Source organism: Thalassophryne amazonica, chromosome 3, assembly GCF_902500255.1.
Source record: "Thalassophryne amazonica chromosome 3, fThaAma1.1, whole genome shotgun sequence".
NCBI lineage: Eukaryota > Metazoa > Chordata > Actinopteri > Batrachoidiformes > Batrachoididae > Thalassophryne > Thalassophryne amazonica.
In genome coordinates this window covers 8,201,142-8,216,983 of record NC_047105.1, presented here as the reverse complement: position 1 = coordinate 8,216,983, position 15,842 = coordinate 8,201,142, and the positions used below count along the sequence as shown (strand labels likewise).

Here is a 15,842-nt window from a genome sequence, read left to right as displayed (position 1 = left end):
CCACTGATGTACATTACCTGTGAGTGTTCCCTGTCCCATCTTGTTGTGGTGGTCAGGTCCACAAACACACCGAATTACACAGCACTTTGAAACTATCAAATAAGTTTCAAAATCGGTTGTGAGGAAAACATAAAAATTACTTGTACAAAAAAAAAAAATGCTTGGCCTTTGACTTTCAATTCCCTCTCATTTACCATGCTTTGTCACACATGTCAAACTTTACATCTGTATGTATGAATGCTCCAAAACCATTTGGTAACACTAACAAAGATCTGTAATCACTTGTCACACTTTCAGAATTAAGTGCTTCTTCAACATTAAAATGTTTTTTTTTTCTAATGAAGCATATTCTAGAAAATCTATATTATAATAGCCAAGTGGCCAGTGTGTGTGTGTGTATGGCTTCGATCATGGATAAACTGAGAAGAGCTGACATTTGTCGTTTGGTAAGCTTATATATTTTCTGTCAAGGATTAACGCTGCAAAATGAAAAGTTGATAAGACTAATAATTTTGGAGAAATGAGATATATTTGCTAACAACAGTGAAAAATAATGGCCATTGTGCTGCAATGCACCATGGGAGTTTGGGGTTTTAAATGTTGTTATTGTGGTTTATCTTAGTTTAACAGTGTTGTTAGTGTTACTGATTAGTGTTTTTGTAGTTCAATTGTTTCATCAGTTTAGTTAAGGGTCGTGTTGTCACTACCATGACTGAAAAATGTACAGTATTGTTTTTGATGTCTTCTGCTACTGTCTCTGTTTGTGCATGTGTAAAATTAAAAGCACCTACTTGTAGCAGAATGCAGAAAAGACTAAATGCTCTGCACTCGAGTGTGTGCATGCACGTGTGAATGCATGTGTGCATGGATGCGTGTGTGCATGCGTGTGTACGCGTATAACTTAAATCACGGACAAACTGGGGAGAGCTGACACTTGGTATGCTTAACATTGCCGAAACAGAACATTGATAGGACTAATATTTTTGGACAAACTAGGGATATTAGCTAACAATGCTGAGCAATGGACATTGCTAACTACATTCTGTACTCACACGCCATTCCAACAGGGGGCCGCAAATCATCTTTATACTAAAAGGGTGAGTGCTTGCTTGCGTGCATGCGTGATTTTATTTAGTAAATTCAATGTTAAGTACATAATTATAAATACATTAAAAATCCCCCTAGACTGTTGAACAACTGACCAGGATTTTGTCACCACAGCACTTTAGACTTCAACTTGACTTTAACAACAAGCTGCTACTTGGACACTTTAACAGACAATTCCATTTTCATTTCATTTTCAGTCTGACATCTCAGGGATATGTGTGTGTATGTATGAGTATGTGAGGGGTTGGGGTGGCGTGGGTGAGGGGGATTGCTGTGTGTTTTATTTAAATCGTTTTTTCTTTAAATCAGCTGAGAGAAACACCCTTTAATTTTGCCTGCACTACAACTGTATGTACAGCTAAATGACATAAAGGTTGATTTGATTTGATTTGAAAACACATGGATGACACAAGGAAGTGAAAACACATTTCTGTTGAGGTCGATTTGAAAATCAAATGACAAAATGGTAAATTGGCTGCATTTATGTAGCGCTTTTCCATCTGCATCAGAAGCTCAAAGCGCTTTACAATTATGCCTCTCACCCATTCACACATTCACACTCACACACTGATGTCAGACTGCTGCCATGCAAGGCGCTCACTACAAACCGGGAGCAAATGGGGATTAAGGACCTTGCCCAAGGGTCCTTAGTGATTTTCTGGTCTGGGTTTTGAACCGGGGATCCTCTGGTCTGAAGCCCAACGCAGCGCTTAACCACTAGATCATCACCTCCCATAAAATAGAAGTAATAATAAAATTAAATAATAATAACAGTGTGTACATGGTAACAAGAACCTAAACAGTTTATAAATACATTAACACAGTAAATTAGCATTCAAAAATTATATAATTAACAGGAAATAAAAGGGTTGAGCTCTTGTTCTAAAAGTGTTGAGGTCTAAGCTTCTTAAAAACATTCTGGACTCACACGTCATTCCAACTCATTATAGAAACTTTGCATAATTTATTACCACCCTTGAAAAATGTCAGCTCCCATTTCATAAACACTACCCAATCTATAGACCGTGGACCTCCACGGGCACCACGCTGTCTGCGTTATAAGCAGCCTGGGTGAAGAAAGCTGTTGCGGTCTGGTACGACCTACCGCTAAAAGGCAGTGCATAGCTGTGGTAAGAACAGATGGCTGCTGCCTGACAAAAACCCACATTCAAAACCAGTCAGGACCACAGTTTCAGCAAAAACACATCTATTAACAACATGTCATCTGAAACAAATGTTATTCTCCTCATCAAATGTTTCTAAGTCGTCCTGAAGCACCTCTGAAGTGTCCGTGCAGCGATTTTGATCTGTACGTGTTGGATGTGAGCAGCTGACTCACATTCACTGTCAGAGTTTGGCAGGAGGACGTTTGGTGCCAAAAATCTCCCAAATAAAATGTGAAGCTCTTTCATGGTATTTTGAACTTTTATTCCAACATCACAGAACGTAGCTCAGACATTTTTTGTCAGATGTGTTATGTGTCGGACGCAGCTCGGAGAACCGACCAGCGTTTGAAGGACCCAGTATGAAATAAGCAGAGCATGGTACAAAGGCTAACTGAATTTAATACATAACAGTGATACAAAAAACAACAAAAGAAAGTGCGGTCTGGCGTGGTGCGCTCCCAGCAGCGCTAACGGTCCGGAGCCAGAAGCTGTTCGGACCCAAGGACCCCGCCGACACCCCCCAGGTGGCCGCAACAAACCGAGTCTGTGAAAGAAGGAACCATTATGTGAGTCCACACTCTACACACAGAGAGAACACTTAAAGGTGTACAAACAGCAAACACTTCCTGGCTTGATTACTAATCAGCTTCCCAACCTGCAGGCATGGAACATCCAGTTCACAAAACTCCACTGCAGTGGAAGCCGATACATGACTAACATACAGCTCAATATAATAAAGGTGTGAGGGACACCACATTTACTGACTGTATAAATGTTAGTCACAAAATCTAACGTACCTCCAGGAAGTGTGCTGACGAGCGTGAGACCTCACCCCCTCCTCTTTCACAGACTGTGCATCAAACCCTGGACGTTCTCTGCATCCACTGATGATGAGATGGCTCCCGAGATGACGATCTCACCTGTGTGGTCACAAGGTCGAGTCTCTGGCAAATACACACTGTATACTCCAGTCTTAAATGCCACCATGTTCCAATCCATATAGATGCACCACAGCTGTGAGTCCTGACGAGCCGCAGGTGATCAGGGTGAGGTCCTGATAACCTCAGCAACACAGCCACTCAGTCCCAAATGCAAGCCACCTGGAAGGAAAAACAAAAGACAGAAACAAAAAGGCAGCCAGGCCCCCCAGCCATACAACAAGATGATTGACATGACTTTAATGTGCACTACGCGAATGCGCACACTCCCCGTGACAGTACAGATCAGGGTTGGTGGGATCAATAAGAAGGGATTCCTATAAGATTCTAAACATACTTGTGGTTGGTTTAAATGCTGTCACATGTTATATTAGACAGTCTATCTGGGAACATTCTTTTGGCTGCGTTTTGGAGGGGATAAGGGAGAAATGTCAAATTAATAAAATATTTCAAGACATGTCACTTGTTTCTAATTTCTTTTTTATCCATACATGTATTAAAACATTGAAATGCTCATTTTTTAAGGGATTTCCAAGGAGAGATGAACGATATAAAGCGAAAAAGTGATATAGACTGTGACCAGTGTTCTGTCGAGATGAAGTGCCCTGTTGAATTTAAATCCTTCTTGTTCTTCTTTGTCTTTCGGCTGTTCCCGTTAGGGGTCACCACAGCAGATCAATCGTTTTCATCTCACCATGTCCTCTGTATCTTCCTCTGTCACACCAACCACCTGCATGTCCTCCCTCAGCACATCCATGAACCTCCTCTTTGGCCTCCCTCTTCTCCTCCTGCCTGGTGGCTCCATCCTCAGCATCCTTCTCCCTATATACCCTGGGTCCCTCCTCTGCACATGTCCAAACCATCTCAATCTCGCCTCTCTGACTTTGTCTCCAAACCGTCCCACCTGAGCTGTCCATCTGATATGTTAATTCCTAATCTTGTTCATTATTGTCACTCCCAAAGAGAATCTCAACATCTTCAGCTCTGCCACCTCCAGCTCTGCCTCCTGCCTTTTTGTTAGTGCCACTGTCTCTAAACCGTACAACATAGCTGGTCTCACTACTGTCTTGTAAACCTTCCCCTTCACTCTTGCTGATATTCTTCGGTCACAAATCACTCCTGCCACCTTTCTCCACCCACTCCACCCTGCCTGCACTCTCTTCTTCACCTTCCTCACATTCTTGTACATGTCCTGCACTACCCTAACATACTTCTCTGCCACTCCAGACTTCCTCATACAATACCACAGCTCTTCTCTTGGCACCCTATCATAAGCTTTTTCTAAGTCTTTCTGTCCTTCTCTGTACTTTTCCAACAGTATTCTCAGAGCAAACATTGCATCTGTAGTGCTCTTTCTCGGCATGAAACCATATTGCTGCTCACAGATCTTCACCCCTTTTCTAAGCCTAGCTTCTACTACTCTTTCCATAACTTCATGCTGTGGCTGATCAACTTTATGCCTCTGTAGTTACTGCAGCTCTGCACATCACCCTTGTTCTTGAAAATAGGAACCAGCACACTTCATCTCCACTCCTCAGGCATCCTCTCACTTTCCAAGATTTTATTAAACAATCTGGTTAGAAACTCTACTGTCATCTCTCCTAGACATTTCCATGCCTCCACTGGAATGTCATCTGGACCAACTGCCTTTCCACTCTTCATCCTCTTCATAGCAGCTCTCACTTCTTCCTTACTAATCTCTTGTACTTCCTGGTTTACTCTCACCACATCATCCAGCCTTTTCTCTCGCTCATTTTCTTTATTCATCAGCTCTTCAAAATATTCCCTCCACCTTCTCAGCACACACTCCTCACTTGTCAGCACATTACCATGTGCATCTTTTACCACCCTAACCTGCTGCACATCTTTTCCAGCTCTGTCCCTTTGTCTGGCCAATCGGTACAAGTCCTTTTCTCCTTTCTTACTATTCAACGTCTTGTACAGCTCGCAATATGCCTTTTCCTTTGCTTTTGCCACTTCTCTTTTCGCCTTACGCCGCATCTCCTTGTACTCCTGTCTACTTTCTTCATCTCTCCGACTATCCCAAAATGTTTTCGCCAACCTCTTTCTCCTTATGCTTTCCTGGACCTCTTCATTCCACCACCAAGTCTCCTTGTCTTCCTCCACTGTCCAGATGTCATACCCAGTACTGTCCTAGCTGTCTCCCTCACCACATCTGCAGTACTTTTCCAGTTGTCCAAAATTGCTTCTTCTTCAACCAGTACTTCTCTCATCTGCTCGCTAAATTTCACACAACAGTCTTTGTCCTTAAGCTTACACCATCTGATCCTTTGTTGAGCTCTCACTCTCTTCTTCTTCTTTACCTCTAAAGTCATCCTACAAATAACCATCCTATGCTGGCTAGTGACACTCTCTCCTGCCACCACCTTGCAGTCTCTGATTTCTTTTAGCTTGCATCTCCTATAAAGAATGTAGTCCACTTGTGTGCACCTTCCTCCACTCTTATACGTTACCCTGTGCTCCTCCCTTTTCTTAAAGTAGGTATTCACTACAGTCATTTCCATCCTTTTTGCTAAATCAACTACCATCTGTCCTTCCCCATTCCTATCCTTGATACCATATCTACCCATTACTTCCTCATCACCTCTGTTCCCTTCACCAACATGCCCACAAAAGTCTGCTCCTATCACCACTCTTTCATGCTTGGGCACACTCTCCACCACCTCATCTAACACACTCCAGAAATCTTCTTTCTCCTTCATCTCACAACCTACCTGTGGGGCATATGCACTGATGATATTCATCATCACCCCTTCAGTTTCCAACTTCACACTCATCACCCTGTCAGACACTCGCTTAACCTCCAACACACTTTTAACATACTCTTCCTTTAAAATGACCCCAATACCATTTCTCTTCCTGTCCTCACCATGGTATAACAACTTGTACCCACCGCCGATGCTCCTGCTCTTACTTCCCTTCCACTTGGTCTTGCACACACAATGTCTACCTTTCTCCTCTCCATCATATCAGCCAGCTCTCTCCCTTTACCAGTCATACTACCAACATTCAAAGTCCCCACTCTCATTTCCACCCTTCTAGTTTTCTTCTTCTCCCGCTGTTTTTGGCAACGTTTCCTCCTCTTCGTCGTCTTCGCCCAGTTGAATTTAAATCCCCATAGCGCAAATCGACAGTTATGTGTGTCGAGTTGAGCTCCCCCATCGAGCTGAGTTCCCCGTCATCTAATGACAATATGCTGCCTTAAAGACAGTGTGTACATTCAAGTCTTTACTTTTTTAAATCGAAAAGACACTTATTACTGGATTTTTATGTAAAGACAAAACTTGTGTGATTTTTCTTTGGTAGTGGAGCTCATCTCGACCATCACCGTGTCCCTTCAAGATGAGCTCCACCGTGCAACTGCGCATGTGCACCTCATCCGTCAAGTTGAGGTTAGCTACTGAAGAAAAGCAGAAAACCCATGTAAGTTTTGTCTTTACATAAAAATACAGTAATGTGTCTTTTCAATTTTAAAAAAGTAAAGACTTGCATGTACACACACTGGCTTTAAAGCAGAATATTGTGAGCTCATTGTGACAGGAACACGCGCATGCGCAGTGTCTGTCATGATCCGGCCCTTTAGGGTCATCTGTCATTAGTATGGATCTGTATCCATTTCCGTGTTCTGAGCCTCTGTGTCATGTCTTGTTATCATTGTCATGTTCATGTTATGATTGGTTTTGTTTCATTTATTCTCTGTGTATCTTTTCTTTGCCACATATTTAGTTTTGCTTTATTGTTTGCTTTCACTCTTGGTCCTTTAAGTTATTTTAGTCTTAGTTTAGTTCTATTTAAGGTTCTGCTGCTAACCTATAAAATTATTCATGGACTGGCACCTCCCTACCTATTTGACCTAATTAAACCTTACGTACCGGCCCGGGCTTTATGTTCTCAGGGTGCAGGACTACTTTGTTTCCCTAAGGTGAATAATAAGTCTGAGGGTCACAGAGCTTTCTCTTATCGTGCCCCTGTTCTGTGGAATGGTCTCCCTGCATCAATAAAAGTCACATTCTGTGGAGACTTTCAAGTCCAGACTTAAGACACACTTCTTTTCCCTTTCATATGGCTAGCATACTGGTACAGCTTTGTTTTACGCTTTTTACTCTTTTAATTCATGTTATTAGTAATTGGAGCGGGCTGCGGCCTCAACTTTACCTAAATTCTGGGTCTTTTAGTGAAGTTTAGGGCAAGTGGCCGGCGATCACCTTAGTATTTCTTCTGTTTTTCTTGTTGATTAATGCTGGCAAATTATACAGTAATTTTGTCTTTCTGATGCCTGATTCTGGTTTTTTTTCTGTCTGTTTAAGATGCAGCTCCATCCAGAGATGGGAGTTGTATTTGTGTTGGCGACCCTCCTGTTCTCTAACAGCATTTCTTGTATATTCGTCCATGAATTGCTCTGTGAATTGCTCTGTAATTTGTGTCTGTATCATGGCCCAAGCAAAGGGTCACCCCTTTGAGTCTGGTCTGCTTGAGGTTTCTTCCTCAGAGGGAGTTTTTCCTTACGGGGGTTGGTAGGGTTGGACCTTGCCTGTGTGGGGTGCCTTGAGGCAACTCTGTTGTGATTTGGCACTATATAAATGAAAATAAAATAAGAAAAATATTTGTCATATTTATTGTACAGTGGTCCCTTGCTATAATGCGGTTCACTTTTCGCGGCCTCACAGTTTTCTCTACTGCACTATTCTATAGGCACCGGTTACGTTTATTCTCTGTTTGATTTTGCTTTGCCACTTTGTTTCTTTGTTACTTTTCATACTTTTTCAGTTTTGTTTCTAGTTTTGTTCAGCCAGTTTATGTTTTTGATCATTAGTTTTTCACTTGTTTATTTTGCTCATCTCATTTGTGATTTCAGTTATGCTATAATGTCGGGTTTTGTTTTCAGTTTTCATGTTCATGCTCTGTCCTGGTCCTGGTTATAATTGTATTGTATTCTGTCCATGGTTTCTGTTTTTGCCTCATCTTCTTTGATTGCACCTGCACTAGCTGTTGTGTCTTTGTTTCTCACTATGACTCTTTCGGCTCTGTGTTTTCATCCACTTCCGCTCTTGCACCTGCTCACGTCTTTGTCTCTTTCATCACTCCAATCTGTTTTCCTGCCTTCACTATCTTGCACCATGCATATCTTTGTTCACTAGTCATGCCACCTTCCAGAACTTTCACTGACACCTGCGTCTTGTTTCACTAATTACGCCACCAGTTATTTAAGCCCTCACAGTCTCACAGCTCACTGCCAGATTGTTGAATGTATTTCACTTTCCAGCCCTAACGCCCTGTCCTGTTTTGTCTTCATATCAGTCTGCTGGTATTTTACTTAGTTCTGTCCACGACTACGTTTTTTGCCTTTGTCTCCAAACGCACCATGCCTTGTGTTTTGACCTCAGCCTGTTTATTCGACCTAGCCTCAGCCTGCCGTCTGTCTGTACCTTTGCTTCATTGCTGGACCACCTGTATACCGAATCCCTGCCTGTTACAACAATTAAACCTAATTCTAACTGCATCTGCTGTGAGTTTGCATTTGTGTCCACCTGGGTTGTGCCATGCCCCGACAGTTGCGCGGTAAAGAGATGTAGGTAAACTCGATGGGGGAGGTGTTAAAGTCCGGGCAGAAAATGTTGCACGGTGGATGTTCTCTTGGCAGGTAGGTCATCTCGTCAGGACACCGGAAAGAAATTAAAACTACTTTCATCCCTAGTTATAAGTAGTTAACTAATGCTTTCTCTGAGTGCCTGCAGCAGTGAAGGAGAAAAATCCACACCTGCCAAAAACAGCTATATTCTCCCAGTTTAATAGTTTACTTTCTGAGATCTTTAGGCACAGTGCCCCCCTGCTTAGTTCCACTGGGCCTATACAGTGGTAGGAGAAACCCTGCTGTGGGTAGGTCATAGAAAGGATTCCGATCATTAGCAGAGTGTAACATGGCATTTTTTTTTTACAATGGTTCTACCCACAGAACAAAGTGCTAGAATAAAATATAGCAAATTGAAGAATAGCTGGCATATATAAATTATTTCTGCCTTGACTGCAATACTATAGACTTGATCAGACTGCCTTTAAATGTTTCTGTAACATTATGGTGAAAAGTACAAGTTGAATAAAGATTTTGTCTTCTCAAGGGTTTACACAGAATGTAATAATTAATTTGTGGATTTTTTTTTTAACATGAAATAGTTGTGAATGATAAGCTCGCAAACCTAATGGAATCTTAACATATGATTATACATTTGACCTTCACAGTAAGACCAAAGTTCAAAGGCCGAAACATCAAGACCTTTATGGTGGTGAGATCTGGAAATACTGTTCGCCTAAACATCAACTTTGAGGTATTGTGCCAGAAATGTTCTTTTGGATTCTGATATCATTTGTACAAATATTATAAGATTCTCTTATGCTGAGATTTTCCCTTTTTCTCCACAGGCTTGTCCAATGCCAGACATCTCTTGGCTCAAAGATGGTATTCCAATACCAAAACATGTAACAATTACTAACTCAGACAAATCTTCTCAATTGCTAATCCCCATATCTGAGTGGTCTGACACTGGTATCTACACCATTGCCATCAAGAACCTTGTAGGGCAGGAGACCTTTGACATTGAAATAAGAGTTACAGGTGAATCTCATCAAGTAAAACCCACGAACTGGCTGCTTATGACTTAATTTATAACATCAATAAAGATAATTTACATTGGTTAAAACCATTCATCAACCATTACTGGCATGATTGGGTAACCTGATCTAAAAAAAAAATTAATTGAACGTGTAAAATACATGCAGCTGTGCAAAATGTACGTGAACAGTAACAAGGAATGTATGTTGGACAGACTTTTTCCAATTTATTATGTCTACCCTAAAAATACAGCAGAAGTAAGTCAATCATATGAGTATTTTTTCATATATTTTATATCAGGAGCTGAATGTGTGTTTCTTTATTTGGTATTAGATGTTCCCAAACCTCCAGGTCCAGTAGAGCTTCAGCAGAACATCCCTGAAACAGTGACTCTGTCCTGGTCCTCCTCTCCAGATGAGAAGAGGGATGACAGGTTGCATTACATGATATCAAAGCGCGACTCCTTCAAATGCATTTGGAGAACAATGGCAGACAACATCTTCAACAACAAATTCACAGTCGCCAACATTGTACCTGGACGAGAACATAAATTCAGAGTATTCGCTAAGAATGACATGGGCCTTTCAACACCTGCAGAGTCCCCTACATGGACAACCCAGAAAGAAAAAGGTTTGTGGAAGGATTGTCTGATAGCCCTTGTGAATTATGAGAAACACAAACCTAGTTACAACTGGTCACTAACTATGCTTGGTTATTCATAGAGGTATATTTACTACATGCTGATGTAGGAAAAACTAGAGTTTTGTCACATTGTTTTTTTTTTTGTTTGTTTTTTGTTTTTTTGGAGGGGGCAAAATTTCATCTTAAAATGAATTCACTCACTGATCACTCACTTATTTTCAACCGCTTATCCATGACCGGGTCGCGGGGGCAACAGCTCCAGCAGGTGACCCAAACTTCCCGTTCCCAAGCCACATTAACCACCTCTGACTGGGGGATCCCGAGGCATTCGCAGGCCAGTGTGGAGATATCATCTCTCCAGCTAGTCCTGGGTCTTCCCCGGGGTCTCCTCCCAGATGGATGTGCCTGGAACACCTCCCTATGGCAGCACAATTGATTTCTATTTATTCACTAGATGGAGGGCCGCGAAGATCTGCTCATTCGCTGGCTGTTGACTGCGCTAACCCATCTGCAGCGCCACTTTTACGGAGCGCTTCTCCACGAAAATATCAAATAAAATGAAACAGCCACACCAGCCACGGTGGAAGTATTAATCTCATTTGTGTATATTCTTATATTAGTAGAATATACAATGTCAAAGCAACTGTCGTGAAAAAGCATTTCCATTCTATGATTTTGATCTTACAGAATATCTCAGGATGGAAAACCTGATGTGAAGAAAAAAACTGTGGCTAATTAAAAAGGATAAACTGAAAGTGAGACTTCTAATTGAATCGGTAAACAAATGGTGAGATATTTATCATGACAAAGCATTCAGGCAGTAAAATCAGAGTCACTGCAGAATACAGAGCGACACAAAAATGAAATCATTTTCTAACCTTTATTCAACAATGTGAGTCATTTTCCGCACATCATTTATATTACATATAATACTCACTTATGAAACCTCACTCCACAATTTATTTTTTATTTATTTAACTTAACGCTGCACAATACAGCATTTTCAGATCACTTTATCCCAAGTTTAAGTTGGCACATTATAGATTTCTATTTAACTTAATGCCTGACGATGCAGAATAACGCTAAGCAAGATGGCGGCTGCTGGCAACAGCTCACAGGCTGCATCTGCCATCTAGTGGATTAAATAGAAATCAATGGGCAGTACCCAGGGGGCATCCTTACCAGATGCATGAACCACCTCGGCTGGCTCCTCTCATCATGTAGGAGCAGCAGCTCTACTTGGAGCTCCCCACAGATGGCTGAACTTCTCACCTTATCTCTAAGTGAGACACCAGCCACCCTTCTGAGGAAGCCCATTTCAGCCGTTGTACACATGATCTAGTTCTTTCGGTCATGACCCAACCCTCATGACCACAGGTGAGAGTCTGAATGAAACAAGCAAACAAGCGTGCTTGCATTCAATGAGTACTCACGGAGCTAGGATGCAGCACGGAATCCTGTAAGGTACAGCCAGACCAGTATATCGGTTGGCTGATAATATCAGCCTTTTTGAGCCTTTCACAAACATACTGGTATTGACTGCCAATCAGAATGAAGGCAGTGTGACAGCTGGTTATATTTATAGTTATTTATCATAAATTTGATGTTTAAACTGTAATACATCAAGCCTCAAGTATAATTCTCTGTCTCAAAGGTTTGTTAATGAAATGTTAGGAGCCGTTACCCTTTTTATGTATAAATTGACAGATATATTGGTAGTATATTTTTTACTCCCTGATATCAGTATCAGCTCCCCAAAAATCTGTATCAGTCACAAGACTGATACGCAAGCTGCTTTCCTGGCACAGTGAGCAGTGCAATAAACTGAGAGATTTCAGTCAAGTGTAAGATATCAGTTGTGTTCCCAATATGTTTATGTAAAGAAATTTTTAACATATTATCAGGGTGGGAGCATTGGTAAGTAACTCACTAAACTTACACAGTTACTGCAGTGGCTTGCAAAAGCATACTAGTAAACATGCCATCATGCAGTGAAAAGTGAATTCAGTTTGCTTTTTGAGTTCCTTGTGTGACCTCAGCTTTCAAAAGCCATGACTAGAAATCAAGCATACTCTTGTTTATACCTGAACCCATGTTGTTTGTACTTCAGGAAAGTTCATAGTGAACATACCAGAGAAAAGGTCCTTTAACTTCCAATCAGCTCCATCATTTATTGTTCCCCTGAAGAGACGTACAGCGCCACAAGGTTATGAGTGCTGCATGAGTTGTGCTGTTAAGGGTGATCCAGCTCCTCATGTGACATGGTACCACAACAACATAAGCCTGAACACAAACATCAACTACTACATCAGTAATGTGTGCGGGGTCTGCTCCTTGCTGATACTGAAGGTGGGACCCAAGGACAATGGAGAATACAAAGTGGCCATAGACAACCCACTGGGGAGAGCCGAGTGCTCCATGATGTTGAACATCAGAGGTATAAACACAGACACTAAGAATCTCACATTACTATGGCACGAACGTACGCTGAGTGTACTGTATGTGCCATAGATGATATATATGAATACTGATGTCAAATTATTACTGTTTCTTCACAGAATGAAGAAAACCTGCAACACGGCTGGACTCCAAAAGCCAGGGCTGCCGAAAAGGGGAGAATAAGGAACAGGATTCTAGGGGCCCAGAGAGGCCCCTAATACAATTATAATACTGCCAAAATAATATGGGGGTGGCTGTTAATCCCCAAAACATGAATCAATTGCAAACCGTGAATTATCTGCAAACTGTTAATTGCAAAAATATCTCCCAAAATGTGAATGCGGGTCTCACAAAACGTGACTATCATTCATAATATATATATAAGTTTTTTTTTAGTTTAAGTAGTTTATGGATTTCAGTTTACGGATCAATTACTGCAGGAAATCTTGATCACAAACCCTATCACCACTAGGGTTGAGTATTGAGAACTGGTTCTTTTTGGGTATCGTTAAGAAATGATCCACCAATATCAATAGTCTTTTTGCTTAACGATTCTGTTATTGGTCCTTCAGAGCGGCCGTTGTTTTTGAGGGTGTTTGTCGGGAAAATGATCATTTCTTTACGTTGATTACAGACCTTGCAACGGATCTGTAATCAACTGTTTCTGCAGCGCAACTCCACTTTGAAGCGTGAACCAATGAAGCAATGCTTCGATCCGCTGGCTTGGTTCTTTGATTCACTGCTCTTCAGAAGCAGAAAGTCTGCTTCTTAACTCCTCTCAAAGCCATTTAAATATGTTAATCATGAGTCCCTTTTTGTGGATTAAAGTCACTAACTGGGACTCTTGTCTTGTTGCAGTCAACAAACGAGAATCATCCTCCGTTCCGTTGGCACATCTCCAAACGTTGCGCGGCTGTCTGCCGAGACGGAGTCCAGTCGGAATTAATAACTTCAAAACGAATTGCCACTTTAAATAAAATGACACTTCTTTCCAAACGCTGTGATACAGACAATAAACTACAATCGACTAAAACGTCTTTGTCCTCCCAAAATGAGACGTCCTGCATTCTTTATGAATTACATCCTGACGTGCAGCACAGCCGGCTGCACAAGCTCAGATCAGACGTATGGAAAGACATTCATGCCAATAATGTCTGAAAGGAAATGCTTTTGGCAAAAACTACAGATTTTATTTCTATTTATGTCCAGAGATCAAGGATCCACCATGTAGAGTTTATTATGTCCAGAGTTTAAGGATCCAGTGACCAATTTCATATTTATTTACTTTAAGACTCAATAAAATGTTGTTGACATAGAAAACCTGTAAAGTCTACTTTTAGTACACAGAAAATTCACAAGAGGTATCGATAAGGAATCAGATCGATAAGGGGAATCGATAATTGCATCGGTAGATAAAATCTTATCAATACCAAACCCTAATCACCACAAAAATTATTATTATATTTATTTATTTATTTTTTTTTTTTGGAGGGGGTCACTACAGCCAGTGAGGTGGGGAGGAGATCAGAGCAGCTCTCGCTTCTGGTGTCAAGCACCCAGCTCTGTTTCTAACCTCAGGAAGGTAGAGAAGAGCTTGGCACGAAGCCACACGCATGCATCAGTGAGAGGGTAAGTAATCATGATTTAGTTGAAATTTTTGCCATTCGTGTGACTTAAAACACTGTCAAATTATTACATCGGCAAGTCATGCATTGTTTTGCAGTGCAGTTATTTGTTTCTGTGGGACTACATTAGGTGTAGTGATCGCTTCTTGGTGATGAGGCCTTAGTGGGGATGCGTACAGAATATTAAAAATCTTAATAGTGGTTTGGCCCAAGCGAGAGAGACCACTGCAGCCTGAGCAGTGGCGAGGCTGTGAAACGGACGCTTAGGGACCGTCTACAAAGTGCACAAACAAGGCACCAGAAAAATACTCAAGAAATTCCGGTCTGGTGTCACCAAATTCAATCACACATCAATGGTCTCCTGCTGGTTATACAGCACTCAGTTTGGAAAAATGTAATGGGTGAAAAACTTTGGATCATTTTTTATTGTTTAAATTTTCAATAGTGTCAGTGTGGTTATGTGGTGTAATGACACAAAATTTTCTGCACACATCAGTGGGTCCTCCAGGTTATACTACAGCAGCAGGACCACTGATGTGATCAGTGAATTTGGTGACACCACACCTGAATTTATTGAGTAGTTTTCTGGTGTCTTGTTTTTGCACTTTGTAGACATCCCAACACTTCCGTTTCTCCGCAGTCTGCTCGTTCAGGTCAGTATTATTTTTCCAGCTCAGATGGCAGGTCATATGGATAAAAATAAGGTTGTAGCTCGTTGTTTACCTTCCTGAGGTTAGAAACTAGTGTTGTTTGGTTTTCTACTGCATTTCTCTTAAGATTATTGAGCCATTTACTGGAGGGGGAGGACTCTGTCCTCTGGGACTTTGACGCCTTCATTCCTATTTGACAGGTGGACCGTCTCAGTCAACCTCCTCACCTGACACTGTCCCCGGAGCGGGACACACCCAGTGGGGCCAGGCGCTTGACACCAAAAGAGAGAGCTGCTCTGATCTCCTCCCCACCTCACCGGCTGTAGTGACCCCTGCCAAAAAATAAAAAAAATCCTTTTTGCAGTGATAGGGTTTGCCATCAAAATTTCATGAAATCCATAGAATACTTAAATTGAAAAAAAAAAATAATAATAATAAAAAAAAAATATATATATATAAAATATGAATGATATTCACATTTTGCAAGACCTGCGTTCACGTTTTGGGAGATATTTTGTCAGTATTCACATTTTGCAATTAACAGTTTGGGGTTCATTCATGATTTGCACCTGATTCACATTTCGGGGGGTTAACATGGCCCAGTAAAATGTCTTCATGGGGCCCAAAATCCCTGGCAGCGCCCCTGC

The 15,842-nt window shown here is 41.4% G+C and overlaps 1 protein-coding gene across 1 annotated transcript in view; it reads left to right on the top strand.

The window, feature by feature from the left end:
- Positions 1-15,521, top strand: part of LOC117507703 (immunoglobulin-like and fibronectin type III domain-containing protein 1) — a 30,212-nt gene extending 14,691 nt beyond the window's left edge. Inside the window, exons 11-16 of the mRNA XM_034167520.1 lie at positions 9,470-9,555; positions 9,650-9,842; positions 10,173-10,469; positions 12,592-12,918; positions 15,158-15,198; positions 15,396-15,521. Of these exons, the coding sequence (XP_034023411.1) occupies positions 9,470-9,555; positions 9,650-9,842; positions 10,173-10,469; positions 12,592-12,918; positions 15,158-15,198; positions 15,396-15,521 (1,070 nt within the window). The remainder of the gene's footprint in view (positions 1-9,469; positions 9,556-9,649; positions 9,843-10,172; positions 10,470-12,591; positions 12,919-15,157; positions 15,199-15,395) is intronic.
- The last annotated feature ends 321 nt before the right edge of the window (positions 15,522-15,842 follow it).